A 17,742-nucleotide genomic window follows, 5' to 3' on the forward strand; every position below is an offset into this window, starting at 1 on the left:
CGCTTGGTACATCTTTGTACCTGAAAATGATCACATTTTCATATGTGATGAAAGAAATTAGAGAAACATGAACTATCAAAGAACGAAAGAACATAAGCCGTAAATATCATGAAAATTTCGAAAAAGATACAACGGCTCACCGACAGGACTTGAACCTGCAATCTCCGCTTCGGTACAACGGCTCGTGTTCGCCGGTTCCATCACGTTCACCGTGGTGGAATTGGCTAACGCGCCGTTGTACCGAAGCGGAGATTGCAGGTTCAAGTCCTGTCGGTGAGCCGTTGTATCTTTTTCGAAATTTTCATGATATTTACGGCTTATGTTCTTTCGTTCTTTGATAGTTCATGTTTCTCTAATTTCTTTCATCACATATGAAAAAAAAAAAGAAATTCTTAAAAACGGCAAAGCTCTCAGAATTTCTAAGCAATTTAATAATAAAATTATTTTCTGGGACTTTTTTTAATTCAAAACTACACTACAACTACAAAACTACAAAAACCTGGTTGAAATATTTTTTTAATTTTAAAATAAAGATAGATTAAATTACCTACTCAATGAATCTTTAATCTTCAAAATCATCCAACATTTGCGGCCACGGGAACGACAACAAACTACAAGTCAAATTTCCCCGAAACGGATATTAAGTTATGGATTTATCACTGCGATTGATTGTTCTTTGAAACAACGTTTTTCAGTGAGTTTTTCTTACGGAAAAACAGATTTACGGATATTTTGCAAACAGCTTTTAGGGTTAATAATCAAAATTCTGTTGTTGCAATGTACGGATGACCCCTCTCGAGAATCTGTTGTTGATGTACTTTCCAGGTGGGGTGTTAAAGTGAGTATCGTTCGATTTCGAATCCTTTTTTGTTTTGTATAATAATATCCTACGACTTGCTTCTACAGTGTTTCTCACTTGTTTTTTTTATATCTTTCGCTTGTGTGGTTGTGTTTGTGTCATTGTTTGTGCACCTAGAGTGTGTGTGTGTGTGTTTATCGTGCAGGTGCCATACCTGGCAGGCTGAATTGGATGGGAACTTCGCGCTAAACTCACTCGGTCTCGTTCGCTCGCGTTCATGTATGTACCTACCGTTTTCTTTTTTTTGTTGTTGCTGTGTGTTGTTCTACCTCCCTTCATCAGTGCGGCGAAACGCTTCAATGGCTTATCATCTGCTGCTCCATCGAAGATTGGTGGGACAGCACTCTCGCAGCTGTCCTCCGTTGCCATTGCCATGGTTCTGAAATCGCTGATCCGGATGGCCGGCTGCTTCTGATGCTGGTCGTTGTCGTCCTCGGATGGTAGAAGAAGTTTTCGCCGAAGCTGGCCACCACCTCGAAAAGTGGTGGTCCGTGGATGTTGCTGTTGATAGCCCTCGACCGCTGCTGCTGGCCGGTGAAACCTTTAGGAGAGCTGAAGCTGCTAGAGCCTGACTGGAGCCTCCCATCGTCAGCCATCGGTAGAAGGTCAGCAGGGCCGTCACCAGAAGGATCACCACAAAGTGTCGCCTTCGTTCGGATGGCGAGGTCACTCGCGTGGCTGCCCCAGTTTGCATGGCCTCCGGATGTTCACCTGAAACGACCGCCCGAACTAATATGAGCGTTAATATATAAGGGATGAATCAATGAACAGAGAAGGGGGAGGGGGCAACGGAAATGCCTCGGGAGGGGGCCGGTGGTCCATTCGTCCTATGCGAAATGTGCGGAATGCACTGCCTTAGAGCTCTCGGAGGTAGGAACCTATCAAGTGATGACGGTTCAATTTGCAGCTTGATGAACTTCACCTTTCGCTCGGATAATTTACAATGAAGAATTTATAGTGCCAAAGGTAGCAGCCTGGTTTTATCGTAGGGTGCAACCTTCAGATTGATATTTTTATGATCGCTCTTCTATGGCTTAAATGATTCAATGTAGGAAACTATCCACAGTTTAGATAATCCAGAAAATATAGATTTCTTCCGAATTTTTTTTTAAAAGTTTGTTGAAACTTCAGCTGCCAAATTTAAAAAAAAACAAAATTTCGAATCACTCCTTATGTACATATAAGAGTAAAAATATTTAATATAATGAAGTGATTCTTCTATTTTATGAATTTACAGCACGCCACCTCTTTCATCTGCAGATAAAACGTTTCGATTAAAAGAATTCGAAATCTATTTTCAACTTACTTTCAATTGAATGTGTTCAATAATGCTAAATATTCTTTTATTTTAGACAAAATCAAAATTGAAGATGATATTTCATGACGACTGCAATGGGTCTTCGGTTTTTCTCGAAGATGACAGTTGGATTGTGATTTTTATTCCAAGACGCTTCCGAGATATTCAGAGTGGCCCACATTTCCCCATGGTCCACGATGCTCCACTCTCCCCTACTGAATCACTATAGGCCGAAAACATTTCATTTTATGACACTAAATATATGATCTTCACGAATATAAACATATTGTGCTGCATTTGATACCAACCATTAAAACTTCAAAATTCACGCATTGAATGCTGTGGTAAGTAGTGTTGAAATACGCAAAAAAAAATCTAAATGCTGGTATCTATTACTTTATTCCTTATCCTTTTGAAAATGGAATAAAATCATTTGAGAAATTTCAACATTTTTTGACAAAACCTTAAAAATTTAAAATAAAGGTTTAGAACTAATTAATTTTTTTTTATTAAGATCGCAAGCACATTCGTCTTCTGTGAAAAAAAGGTATAGAAGATTTCTATTTGTTTCCTTTTCCTTATTTTGTAGGATACGGGATTCAAACGTTTTTTTTTTTTTCAAAAGTTCAAACCAAATTGAGTTTTAGATATTTATTAAAACAAACATCAAATCGTTTAGCAGGATATAACATATGGGTCATTCCATGTCAAGTGTGCACAGCGAGAAAAAAAATCTTATCGAAAATTCGCCAAACTTGGTCGAAAGACTTTCTGAGGCCTACAAAACAAATCCTCAATTTTTGAGAATGATCCGCCCACCTCTCGTTCCAGGACCCTCCCTTCTTTTTTACAAGATTTTGAAAAATTCATCATTTTTAAAATACAACAGCTCTGGACTGAAACATCGTACCAAAATGACAAAATATGCGTTTTGTAGATTTTATTAAAATCTATCGATTGATGTTATTCATTACTCGAAAAATTGACATTTTAAACGTCAAAACACAGCTCTAAAAACAAAACGTTAGTTTTCTCAAGGAAAGTATATATTTTTCTTGAATTTTATGATTTCATTGTTTTCTTGAGAAAATTTTACGTAAGAACCAACCAAAATCTCAATATAATATTTCTCGTTTTCGAGATATGAAAGATTTAAGTTGAATTGTCTCACAATTATTTATTCGCAGCACTCAGTGATTTCACTAAGCTGCATAGTTCATCCAAATTTTTAGCCACATCTTCCTTGCTTGAACAGATTTTTTTGTTTTCATGATTTGTTTTAAATTAAAAAAAAAATTCAATTAACATTTTGAACCAAAGAAAAAAAATCGTTTTATTGAATATTATAATTCCAAAAATAGCTTTACTTTTCTTTATATTTTTTCGTTTCGTTTCGTTAAGCTTGAACATACTTTCATTACGATTTTTCCAATATCTAAAGAGATTGCGGCATTAAACGAACGAAATCTTCTTCATGGTGTAACAGGTTTTTCTTGTTGAAACGGTATTTGTATTGAGAAACTGCTCTATCAGAAAAATGAGCATTTTCTCCAATCCATTGAACTTGGTTTTGAGAAATTCTACACTGTAGAAGTAATATGCTCCAAGCAATTTGAGATGATCACGAAGTTTATTGCAACTACTTTTGAATCATCGGAGTACTACATCTCAAATGAGTGTAGCGTTGCCTGGTTGTTGTAGTTATTTATCCACTGAACATCGCTCATGAAGTTCTTTTCCAATTGAACACGTTGCTTTTGCTTAGAAAACTCAATACTGTTCCTGACTATTTAGAAGCTTAGCAATGTAAGTCACTTAAACAACTCCGTACTAATTTTGCTACAGGAAGCAACTGGATATTTCAACCGAAATCTTCGATTTGATAAGTTGTATTCAAAACTACTAGCAAGTTGCAGCAAGTTGCAGCAAGTTGCGGCCAAAACTCGTTCACAATAATCAGTGAATCACTTGAAAAAATCGCTATTGTTTAGTGCTCCACTCGGTATCAACAAAAAAAATCTGCTGTGCTTAAGTTGTATAAATGAAGGCGATATACAATGAAGAAATGCTGTTGTTATAAATTTCAGTATCGCCATAATTTATTTAGGGATGAATAACACGAGAGTCGTAAAATCCCAGAAAAACAAAAACAAATAAAGTCATAATTTATGAAAGTTTAGTAATCAACATAAGTACGAGCAGATTCTCGAGATTTAAACATTATCTGTGAATAATTGATTTAAGATTTTAATCGCCGATATAATTGATAATATTATTTTAATGACATTCCTCACATTGATTCATCCCCACCATCCGCTGAGTAAGCACCAACTTAATGATTGAATACAGAGTTATAATGTATGAAATTGTTACCCAACAGCAAAACGAATTCAAACACAAAAGTGTTATTTTAATTTTTTTATGCATCTTTTTTTTACAAATGTTTGTTGCTTATTAAAATTAACCGTTTCAACATGATAAACCTGTTACACCATGAAGAAGATTTCGTTCGTTTCATGCCGCAATCTCTTTAGATTTTGGAAAAATCGGAATGAAAGTATGTTCAAGCTTACCGAAATTTCAAATATAAAATGTATGCAAAATTTAAAGACAATTTTAAGATGATTTAAATTGCAGTGTTGGAACGAAAAAATATAGGGAAAAATATGGTTGTTTTTGGAATTATAATATTTCATAAAACGATTTTTTTTCGTTCAAAATCATTCAAACAAATCATGAAAACAAAAAATCTGTTCAAGCAAGGAAGATGTGGCTAAAAATTTGGATGAACTATGCAGCTTAGAGAAATCACTGAGTGCTGCGAATAAATAATTGTGAGACAATACAACTTAAATCTTTCATATCTCGAAAACGAGAAATATTATATTGGGATTTTGGTTGGTTCTTACGTAAAATTTTCTCAAGAAAACAATGAAATCATAAAATTCAAGAAAAATATATACTTTCCTTGAGAAAACTAACGTTTTGTTTTTAGAGCTGTGTTTTGACTTTTAAAACTTCACTTTTTCGAGTAATGAATAACATCAATCGATAGATTTTAATAAAATCTACAAAACGCATATTTTGTCATTTTGGTACGATGTTTCAGTCCAGAGCTGTTGTATTTTAAAAATGATGAATTTTTCAAAATCTTGTAAAAAAGAAGGAAGGGTCCTGGAACGAGAGGTGGGCGGATCATTCTCAAAAATTGAGGATTTGTTTTGTAGGCCTCAGAAAGTCTTTCGGCCAAGTTTGGCGAATTTTCGATAAGATTTTTTTTCTCGCTGTGCACACTTGACATGGAATGACCCATATTTGATCAATGAAATTATACCTTTCTTTAGATTTTCTTCTGTATTGTTAGTTATTCTAGAATGATACGTTTTAGATCATTTTTCATTATTTTCATCAGAATATTATTGCTTCATTGAATGAAGTATAATAAACAAATTCAGAATCGATTTTTTTTATGTACATTTGTTAGTTCATCAGTTGTCAATGATTGTTTTTACTCAAAACTTAACATAACTAAAACATAACTTAAAACTCATAAAAATCATATCACCAGAACTAGAGGTGACATACAAACTCTTATAAAAGATTAGAGTTTATAGGACGCCAAAATCTAACAAATTTTTAGAACAAAGGTTCCAAAAAGCTGTTCCTTTGGGTATTAAATTAAATTCTTTAAATATATTTTGAAATGGAAACTTGTCATTTTCATTGATTTTTTAACTATAGGGGAGAATGAGGATACTTGATCCCTGTTATTTTATTTTTTATTTACATAGTATTCCGTCTCACGACATAACTTGACGAACATAATTCCTAAAATTCACTCGGTTCATAGCAACCGTTCTCCAATTTCTCGGGCACCCCACGTTCGCCAGATCACGCTCCACTTGGTCTAACCACCTCGCTCGTTGCGCCCCCGCTCGTCTTGTTCCTACCGGATTCGTAGCGAACACCTGTTTTGCAGGACAGTCGTCCGGCTTTCTCGCAACATGTCCCGCCCAGCGTATCCGGCCAGCCTTCACCACCTTCTGGATACTGGGTTCGCCGTAGAGGCGCGCGAGCTCGTGGTTCATCCTTCGCCTCCACACTCCGTTCTCCTGTACGCCGCCAAAGATGGTTCTTAACACTCGTCGCTCGAATACCCCGAGTGTACGCAGGTCCTCCTCGAGCAATATCCATGTTTCGTGCCCGTAGAGAACAACCGGTCTAATGAGCGTCATATACAGGTTACACTTCGTGCGAGGGCTAAGTCTTCTCGACCGCAGTTGCTTGTGGAGTCCATAGTAGGCACGACTTCCGCTGATAATTCGCCTCCGGATCTCACGGCTGGTGTCATTGTCTGCGGTCACCAGTGAGCCGAGATAGACAAAGTCTTCGACTATCTCCAGCTCGTCGCCGTCGATCGTGACCTTGTTATTACTGGACAAGCGGGTTCGGTCGGTCTCGGATCCGCAGGCCAGCATGTACTTCGTCTTGGACGTATTAATCATCAACCCAATCCTTCCTGCTTCGCGTTTCAGTTTGCGGTAGATCTCCTCCACCGCCGCAGATGATCTGCCGACTATATCAATGTCATCGGCAAAGCAGATAAGTTGACTGGATCTGTTGAAAATCGTGCCCCGCATTTCGCCCACCGCTCGTCGAATAACACCTTCTAGCGCCACGTTGAACATCATGCAGGATAGACCATCACCTTGTCGAAGCCCCCTGCGCGATTCGAATGAACTCGACAATTCACCCGAAATCCGCACACAGCACTGCGTTCCATCCATCGTCGCCTTGATCAGTCTGATCAGCTTCCCGGAAAAGCCGTTCTCGTCCATGATTTTCCATAGCTCGTTACGGTCGATCGTGTCGTATGCGGCTTTGAAGTCGATGAATAGATGATGCGTAGGGACTTGGTGTTCACGGCATTTTTGGAGGATTTGCCGCAATGTGAATATCTGGTCCGTCGTAGACCGTCCCTCCATGAAGCCGGCCTGATGACTTCCCACGAATCTGTTTGCTTGTGGTGTTAGGCGGCGGAGTAGGATTCGGGACAACACTTTGTAGGCGGCATTGAGGACAGTGATCGCTCGGTAGTTCTCACAGTCCAATTTGTCGCCCTTCTTGTAGATGGGGCATATTACCCCCTCCTTCCACTCCTCCGGTAGCTGTTCTATGTCCCAGATCCGGATTATCAACCGATGTAGGCAATCGGCCAACCTGTCCGGGCCCATTTTGATGAGTTCAGCTGCGATGCCATCCTTCCCAGCCGACTTGTTTCTATTCAGCTGGCGAATGGCTTCCTTAACTTCACTCATCGTTGGGAGTGGCTCGTCTTCGTCGTTGGCTACGCCGGCGATGTACCTTCCCCCACCGTCTTGATCTCCTGCATGTGCGCCGTTCAGGTGTTCATCGAAGTGCTGCTTCCACCTTTTGATCACCTCACGATTGTCCGTCAGGATACCCCCGTCCTTATCCCGGCACATTTCGGCTTGCGGCACGAAGCCTTTGCGGGATGCGTTGAGTTTCTGATAGAACTTTCGTGTTTCTTGGGAACGATGCAGCTGCTCCAGCTCCTGGAGCTCCTCCTCCTCCAGGCGGCGCTTTTTCTCCTGGAAAAGTCGGACTCGCTGCCTCTTCCGCTGTCGGTGATTTTCCACATTTCGACGGGTGCCTCTTTGCACTACTGCCGCCCGCGCGGCATTTTCTTCGTCCATCACCCTCCTACACTCCTCGTCGAACCAGTCGTTCCGTCGAGATCGCTCTACATAACCGATGACGTTCTCCGCAGCACTGTTGATGGCTGTTTTGATGGTATCCCAATAGTCCTCGAGAGGGGCTTCGTCAAGCTCGCCCTCTGCCGGCAGCGCTGCTTCGACCGATTGCGCGTAGTCTGCCGCGACCTCAGGTTGCTTCAGTCGCGCGATGTTTAGCCGAGGCGGGCGCCGGTTTCGCTTGTTGTTCACTACGGAGAGTTTTGGGCGCATCTTCACCATCACCAGATAATGGTCCGACTCGATGTTGGCGCCCCGACAGGATCTGACGTCGATGATGTCCGAAAAGTGCCGGCTGTCGATCAAAACGTGGTCGATCTGTGATTGCGTTTGGTACGGTGATCTCCAGGTGTACTTGTGTGGGAGGCGGTGCTGAAAAAAGGTACTACGCACGGCCATTCGTTTGGAGGCGGCGAAATCAATAAGTCTGAGGCTGTTTTCGTTGGTCAGCTGGTGCGCGCTGAACCTTCCAATTGTCGGTTTAAATTCCTCCTCCTGGCCGACCTGAGCATTGAAATCCCCGATGACGATCTTGATATCATGTTTTGGGCAACGGTCGTATTCACGCTCCAGCTGCGCGTAGAATTCGTCTTTGTCGTCACCGGTACTTCCGAGGTGAGGGCTGTGCACGTTGATGATGCTGATGTTCAAGAACCGGCCCTTGATTCTCAACCGGCTCAACACTTGATCCCTGGGGATACTTGATTCCTTAGCTATATCTCGAAACCGGAATGTCTTACAAAGATAAAATGTTCTAGAAAAATGTGCCAAAATGAGCAAAATAACAATGCTTGTAGTTTAAAAAATTTTAACAAAATAATTGTTTGAGTAATTGAACTTTGTTTGAAAAATTTCACAAAATGTAACTTGAAGATCTTTTTTCATCGCTTTAAAATGTTCCTTACATGGGACAATTATGAATAAAATATTTGTTCCAATGTATCAATCGTTCGAGCGTAAAATGAACTTCATAATGCCATATTTTCAAAGCAATGGAAAACTTTCAACTTTTTTCAGAAAAAGTTTTATAAAATGTTGATTATGGGTACAATTGATCCCCTAGAGTTGGGTACAATTGATCCCCCTTCCAAACAGCATATTCTTCTTCTGAATTGATCGTTATGATTGCTGATTACGAAATTACTAATATTTATCCAAAAACTAATATTTATCAAACAATTGTCTGAAGAAAAGATCAAAAATAATTAATTTTCTCTTAATTATAAAAAATAGCGCCTTTAAGTATGCAATGTAATTAGCGTTGAGACAATGTTATAGAATTTTCTTCTTATGTCTGCTATAAATTGTGAAATGAGAACAAACATGACCAAAATAGTCAATTAACATTCTATCTTGGGGTTTTGTTTGATTTTTATACAAGGATTAGGGCTTCCTGAATCAAAGATCAAGTCTCCTTCAATAGGGGATCAAGTCTCCCCTAACTTCAGAAAAATCGCATTTTTTTTACTCCTACGAAAATGCTTCTCGTTCATCAACGGGTTCAAGTATCGTTTTAATTTTTGGAGCATAGAAACTTGAAATAACAAGCTGTCAGAAAATGTAAAAGACGGCGAGTTGCTAAATTTTTCCAAAAAGATATGGTAAAAATAAGAAAAGGGGATCAAGTATCCTCACTCTCCCCTACCGAACTTATAGTCAAAATTTTTAATTTTTTATAATATTTTTATAAGTTTGTCATTGTTTTTAAATTATTTTTTTTAAATAACCGCAATGAACACAATTTTGCATTTTTGATAAGAAAAACAAAGTTTCTACTAGAGATGTACCGAATAGTGGTATTCGGCGAACGGCCGAATACCGAATATTGACCTTTTCAACTATTCGGCCAACCGAATATTCGGTACATCTCTAGTTTCTACATTTTGTCTTTTCCAGGACCCAATATTTCAAAAGTTGACGACAAAATATGCAGAGCTTAAAGTTTCTAATTACAAAACCTCTGCGTGAAAATTAAAAATGTTTCTCTTATTTTTTTTTTATATCCTTTCTTTAATTGATCTTTTTTTTTAAATTAATGAATGAAAAGTCTGAAAAATAATTCGAAACAGCAACTGTAGAGCTAAATTTTAATGGGCAATGATAACTAGGTTTTTTACCGTAAACTAGGGTTAATATTGATCATTTTTTCAATTCATTTTCGAATATTCAGGAAGGGGTTGCTTTTTTGTAACACATTAAAGTTTTAAATTACTAACTTAGGTAAGGAGTGTAACGCATGATCTTTGATAGCAGAATATTCAAACGAAATTAGTGGCTTCAACTAAATGTTTGTGGCAAAACCAGATTTCATGTTTCGGAATGACTTTGGTCACTATGGTTTTAACTTATTGCAAACTAACGTATTCAAAACTATTGTTTTGATGCCAATCAGCAGTGAAGGCTTAAAACATAATTAAAAGTAATTTTTTGATTTGACTCAATTGAATTTTTCAACGTTTTCTTTCAAAAACAAATAAACTCAAAAGATGAACAATGCTGCATACATTTAGGGACAAAAACTATGAACATTCTTCTAAATTTTTTGGCCTCAAAAACAAATGAAATTTTACCTTCATGTAACTCCCTAGGTCCTCCCACTGTTCTTATGTTCTATTTTTATTCAAACTTAGCCATTTGATAGGGTTTAGTAATTTGTTCAGTTACACGTTGCCCCATAGAAGGAATAGTTACAAACCAATCATCTCCAAGCACACAATATGATATCTCAAAACTCATATTGCCCCGAAGAACTCAGACAAGACAGCGTGATGCAAGATCAACGTTCCCAGGAAATGTATCCATGGCAAACATGCCAACTTAAACCATAATAATCATTATCATCAGCGTAAATCCGATCGACAGTGTATACAGTGAGGAAAATCCGTTTAAACGCACAGCTATATTTTAACATTCGGGTTAACCTGCCTACAATAATTGAACCAAATCAGTACCAAATGTTGAGTACTCTAAAGAATAGTCGATAACTGTATTGTTTTCAAATTTAAGTTCTTATGTGACAAAAATTGAGACAAAAATAGATTTTTATGAGGAAAATTCGTTTAAACGCACTTTAGCTTTTATTTATTTAATCAAAAATTACTCAAACATTTCAACAGTAAAATGTGGTTAATATTTGGTTTGCCTTCCGTTCTGGCGAATAGTTTCAAAAATTCTGTTCTGCATTGAATTGACAAGATTTTCAAGCGTTTTTTCAGAAATTGATACCCAGCATTCTCTCACAGCAGCCTCTAATTCTTTAACAGATCCGTACTGCTTTCCACCTTTGTACACAAGCTGAGCTAGGATGCCCCAAAGGTTTTCTATCGGGTTTAGGTCTGGACTGCGAGCATGCCAATCCAAAACCGTAATGTCTCGCTCCAAAAACCATCGCATACTTGTCTTGCTGACATGGATGGCTGCGTTATCCTGTTGAAAAATGAAGTCTTCTGGCATAAAATCCTCAGCAAATGGAACCAGAACGTCTTCCAGGAGTTCCACGTACCTTTCGGAATTCATCCTGGTGGAAATGGTAGCAATAGGGGTTTTTCCGTGACGTGAAAAAGCACCCCAAACCATAAGCGTCCCGCCTCCAAAATTTCGAGTAAGCTTAACCTCGGGTTTCTTTCTCAAATCATGCCAGTAGTATGAACAACAATCAGGCCCGTCTAGATTAAATTTCTTTTCATCCGAAAACACCACATTATTCCATTCATTTCTCCAAGTCATGTACTTTTTGACGAAATCCAATCTCGCCTAAATATGAGCTTGAGTCAAATTCGGTTTCTTGGCCTTTTTGGTGTACTTCAAGTGTCCAGAACCTCGCAGTATCTGCGCAATTCGCTTGTTGGTAATTGGGAGTCCAAGTTCCTTCTTAATTTCGGTTGCATTGTACCTTCCAGTTCGAGCCAGCTCCAGAATTCGGTTTCGTTCACGATTGCTGATTTTGGTATTTTCCTTGGTTTTCTTCTTTACACCGTATTTTTCACCTTTCTTCAGCAAATTTCGAATCACTGTTTCGGATCTGTTTATTCTCTTTGCTATTTCACGATTGATCATACCGGTTTTCTTCAGTTCAAGAACAACTTTTTGCTCCGATTCACTCAAGTATCTGCCTTTCGCCATTTTAAAAATCACACCGTCAAAATGCCTGAATCGACTAAGCAGAAAGCAGAACAAAGCGCACTTACACTACTACAAGACCAAAAGACCAAGACGAAGACCAGAACGCAAAAGTTTTGATATCGCAGGTAAGCGAAATGCTTACTTTTCATGGTGTGCTTTTAAACGAATTTTCCATCCCAAAATCGAATTTTGTATCGTATTCAAAATACACACAATTTTCAAATTGAGTCATTACAGTTTTCAGTTGCACACCCAATGACTAAAAGTATACAGTTTTGTTGACATGTTTCAGATCGCCTCATGAAGCATTATCTAACAAAAATAGCATGCGTTTAAACGAATTTTCCCCACTGTATGTCTAATTGTTAGGAGTTAGCAAGTTAGAATAGTTCGGATTGAAGAATAAAGGATCAGTTAGTTTTCAACCCTACTTGTGTTAAGTTTAGTTTTTTTTTTAAACCGAACAGACTCCGGGAGTTTTTAAATGTTCGATACAGGATTTCTCATATAAAATGTCAGTTTTTTTAATATTTAAAAATTATCATGGAATGACCATAAAAATAATTCTAAAACTATACCTATAGAAAGAAAAAAAAATAAAATTCCATATAAATCAACCTATTTGCTTCTAAAGCTTGGGTGGCCAAACCACGGCCCTCGGGTTACATTTGGCCCGCGACTGTCTTTTTGTGGCCCGCGAAGCTCTTTTTGAAATTACCATGTTCTCAGATTCGAATGTTTTTATTGTTTCATATCATTTGAGTAAAAAAATACATAATTCTTCATCGACTTCATTCGATATTAAAGTCGGTGGAATCTCTTGATTTGATACGATGTAATTTTACAAAAAGGTTACCGTCTCTGAATAAAAGATCAATCACAGTTCCAATAAAAAAATAAATTTTCAAAATAGTTAGAACATAAATCATTTGTCAAATTTTTTCTATCACTTCTAAATCTAGTGATATATTTCGTTTGAAAAATTAAATTTTTATCAATTTTATGTACAATCGATCTATGATAATTGAGAAATAAATTAATAAACCTACGTGGACACTGAAACCAGATTTTGTATCTGTTTATTATCCTTTATTCAGTCACAGATTCAGATCTTGCTTGGCTATTCGTTTCAGAAATACGCTTAAAAAATTAAATTTTACAATTTTTAGAACGTGGAATAGATAAGATTACAACAAGCTCTTACATCATTCAAGAAAGTCTTTGAGTATTTTATATTAAAATTTTTAACTCATTTAACAAATTTGTTGTAGACTGTGATACGGTTCGACTTATGCTTAAGAAAAATCGAAGCTTCCATCTAGCTTAAATCTGTTTTAAAATACCGTCAAATTTACCGTATTTTTGCAGGATTAGGAAAAATTGACAAAAAGAAAACTACTGTAACATTTTTCTCAGATGCGAGAACTGAGATGAAAAAATTATACGTGGTCTTTTGAAAAGTTGTTCATGGAATTGAAAATTTGTTTTCAAAATCTTTGAAATGTTCAACAGTTTACCAAAACAGTACATTGATTTATTTAATGATTTTTTTCCTATTTTTAGGAGTTATCTCGAATAAAGAGCTGATAGAAAAACTCTAATAGCATTGGAATCCAATTAGTAAAAATAAGCTCTTAAAGTTTTTGCACCTTGGAAATATTGTTTTTCGTTATTTCATACCAAAGATTTATAAAGTGTTGAGCGTTGTGAGCTTTCAAACGGATTCTATCTTTAATTTAGGGGAGATTTTTTTTGCCTCAGAAAAATAGATCTTATCCAATTTTAAAAATTATCAAATCACATTTACATCATATTTAAAATAAAATTTATTTATTTTAAACATCGATTTTCCATCAACATTTTACGACATTCCAAATAATGAAAATTGAACTAAATTTAGGATTGGTTAAGTGTTCTTGAAAATTTGATTTTTTTTTCTGTGTGCAAAAAAGAGGGTAAATTTTTAGATTCAACTCGAAAGAATTCAGGAGGTCCGTGCTTATAAGTTAATATTTACTTTAAGCAAATAATCTTTTAAAAACGAAAGCTTATGAACAGTACAATTTTTCAATAATTCCATTCCATGTAATGTTTTTTATTATAATTCAAAACACTTACAACATTTTTCAGGGAGACCGGTATACTTAAAAACTTAGGAATTGGGCGGTGATTTGACATTTAAGGAATAAAAAAAAGAATTTGCCATTTGAATTTGCGATTTTGCCAGCTTTGCGTGCGAGTAGCTCAGATTGTCGCGATACGCCAGCAAAATTTTGATACACTGCTCTTCTTCCTTGGACGGCATTTCGACAACTGAAGAGTGAATTTCAAAATCAAAATAGGAGCAACATTCTACACACACACACACCTTTAAAATGAGGGGTGTTCAGGTTTTTTAAATGCAAAATTGAAAGAAATACGTCAAGTTGATATTAACCAAATTTGGACCGTATCACCCTTTACGTTTCTTTTATCAATTTAATCGCGATATTTCATCATGCAAAATTTTGATTTTATATTTTTAAGTGTTTTAAAAACTTATTTAATCAACAATGAAATCAATGATTTTCATTTGAGAATTGCACCTTTAGTTCATGTGGACAGAGGTTTCTTACTAAAAGTTTTATAAGAATAGTTGCTTTCAGATTTATTTGAAACACGTTTTTTCAGTTTCCATGAAACCGACGTTTCTCTTCTCTCAGCTCCTGGCATTCTACATTGGCCAGTGGATAAGTTTCATTGATGTTGAGCTGCAAGCCACGGCACGGTTAGTTTTTAAAAAGCTTTTTCAAGAGTCACAGTTCATTTGTTCTTTTGGAGAACAGGTGGTAAGACGGTAATCGCTAGTCCACTGATGGCATGGGTTCGATTCCCATCTCGGTACTGGGTGTTAAATGTTAATCTTAAGTTTTCCACGTCATTTATTCAGTCTGTAAAGCCTAAGTCGGCTAAGACGGTGTATGTCTTTTTTTTTAAAAAAATGAATGGCTCTTGAGCGCTCGCGAATCACTAGTATTTTCCAAATTAATAGATTACAAGAAGTCTTCCAAGCATTTGATATTTGTTGCAGATGTTCATGCATAAACAACTTTTCAACTGTTGAACGATAATGATCAAATATGTAATACTGATGAGCTTAGATTACTTTGGAATGAACAGAAAAAATTAGTGGTCTTTAATCAAAGTAAATAATTAACAACTTAAATGATTCGCTAATAAAGTTTTAGCGTTCCTGTTAGTGTTTACAGAATAAGAACCACCAGAGATCAAATCCTCAAGAATCTACGGGTAAACTTCAAAATTTCGTGTACGCACAGGACGCCCCCCTTCGGCTGGGAATGTTGACAACCGAAAACTTACCGTTGAGCACGTGAACCCGCACACTGGCGACATCTGCATTCGAGGGTGAGCAACTGTATTTGCCCGAATCGTCCAGGTCGGCGTTCTGGATCAGCAGGTGGGACGTGGTGATGTCTCCCTTCTCGGTGATAACCGAAACTCCACCCCGGCTGGAATCGTAGCTGATGACCTCGTCGTGATGGTACCAGAAGATGTAGGCCGGTGGTTCCGGACTGTACTTCACCGCACAAGTCAGATTGATGGTGCTGCCCTTGTCCACGTGCAGATCCGGCCCTCCGATGATTGTGGCCGTGGGAACTGCGAAAGAGATGAAAAATGGGAAAAATGTTAATTTCCACCTCCATTCGTCGGGTTTTCTTCGGTTTGATGATGGACAGAAAACGATTATTTAGGCTAACAAATGTTAAAGTAAGTATTTTCGTCACGTTTCTAAAGCCCATCATTAGTCAATTCTGACAAAAGTGGCTCTCCAAGGCCGCCGCAGCTTTCTTGTGATCATTGTTGGGTTAATGAAATGAAACAAATATTCTCAGAAAGAACGATAAATGAGATGCTGTGGTAGGTTTGTGGCTAGCAAAAATTCGCAGACTCTCATCGCTAATGTTTGCTCATTGCTCAAACTGTCGCTAGGAATATCATCAGAATTGTTTCGTCTTCTTGCTCGCGAATTGAAGAAGCGTTCATCGCTCATTAGTCAATCAACACGACACTAAAGTGTTTCGAATTCCCTTCGAGGGCGGGAAGAATCTTGTCGTTGGTCGATGGACATCAGTGGGGAGTTCATTTAAGTTCACTACATTTTGTTTTTTTTGGGTGTGTCTTTATAAAGCAGAGCAGTGTTGCTATACTTTCAAAATGTCATACAGTAAATACCTGATTTGTCACTCCATTTAAGAGTGAAAAATTGGGGAGATTGACTTAGTCTGGCTATTTTAAAAATTCATTCAATTGGTAATTCTGTTGGAATAATAAAGCAATCTGACATAGATAATAGTAAAGGGTATTTATCATCAATTTTTGTCAATACAAACCCTATTCGATTTTGGCGTCACGTCCGAATATTTTGTGTTGCAAAAATCGAATTTTGCCTTAATAAAACGGTTCTTTTCTCAACTTTTATTTCCACTTATATCTAGGAAAAAAAAACTATTATTATTTTCATTGCTATAAGGAATGACTTTATTGAACAATAGCTGACCCAGTGTGCCTTTTTACAGCCTCAATAAAAAAAATTGTGAAAATTATGGCAATTTTTATTTATTTGTACATATTTTTCAATAACATTATAAGAAGCAACCTCTTTCAACCTTTCTGAAACTTGATCTTTATTTATTTCTCAATTATTGTTTTTTATTTTGCCCGCCTGATCTCCTACAGAGCACTGGGAAGTGTCCCTTCCCACTGTTCGAATAATCATACCAAAAAGTCTTACTAAAATTCGATCCATTTGTTTCAAAAGACAGACGATGTGATTAAAAACTGGTACCTTGATTGAACGTACAAATAATTCCGACACCCGTGCTCATTGGTCCAAAATGAGTGAATTCATGTCATAAAAAAAAAGAACTTTTTTTTTAATTTTATGAGAAAGTTTTGACATTAAATAACAAAAAAATTGGGGACGATGGTGAGACGACCCTGAATCACTAAATCTTATAGAATTCGGTTGGAATCCTACTAAGTAACAGCAGCACGAATGAGGGAATTCACATCACAAAGGGAAATCTTTTCTGGCCCTCCAGATGGTGAGTTTTAACAAATTAATTTACGAATTAATTAGTTTGTTATTTTTAAATAGAAAAACAAAAAATATTTATAAAACAAAAATTAAATTTTTTTTTTGGTGAACCTTCAAATAATGACTGTAAGAAACAGTAGTAATTTTAACGAATGATTCTTCAATATGTTGCTGTTTAAGTTTCAGTCAAAATGAGAGAAGAGATACTGAACTGAATAAACTGACATTTAGAGTGAAAAGCGGGAAGGTGGGACATTCTCGAAAAAGCGGGACGTTTCCCGCTTTTGCGCGCGAATGGCAACCCTATTTTCTTGTTCTTAATGCTCAACATCACATTCAAGAAGATTTTAATAAACTATGCAATGCCACAAAATTTACATTCTTCCAAGGATCAACAAAAAGCTAATTTTTATTAACTTAGGTGCCCTGAAACTTATTTACAATTTTTCTATTAGCTTTTGCTTTTCAATTGCAATCAAATTAGAAATTTATGCATTTTCTTTAAGTTGTAAAAGTACAAAACATTTATAAATAAAGATATAAAATCTATTATCAATTTCCTCCAGAACTTCAAGTAATTTTGAGTTCTGCA

General features: G+C 36.9%; 1 protein-coding gene across 1 annotated transcript in view; it reads right to left on the reverse strand.

The window, feature by feature from the left end:
* Positions 1 to 454: 454 nt before the first annotated feature.
* Positions 455 to 17,742, reverse strand: part of LOC129742816 (hemicentin-2-like) — a 168,624-nt gene continuing 151,336 nt past the window's right edge. Inside the window, exons 4-5 of the mRNA XM_055734756.1 lie at positions 15,413 to 15,709; positions 455 to 1,570 (exon numbers count right to left, since the gene is read on the reverse strand). Of these exons, the coding sequence (XP_055590731.1) occupies positions 1,167 to 1,570; positions 15,413 to 15,709 (701 nt within the window). The 3' untranslated portion in view covers positions 455 to 1,166. The remainder of the gene's footprint in view (positions 1,571 to 15,412; positions 15,710 to 17,742) is intronic.

This window comes from Uranotaenia lowii, chromosome 2, assembly GCF_029784155.1.
Source record: "Uranotaenia lowii strain MFRU-FL chromosome 2, ASM2978415v1, whole genome shotgun sequence".
NCBI classification, from domain to species: Eukaryota; Metazoa; Arthropoda; class Insecta; order Diptera; family Culicidae; genus Uranotaenia; species Uranotaenia lowii.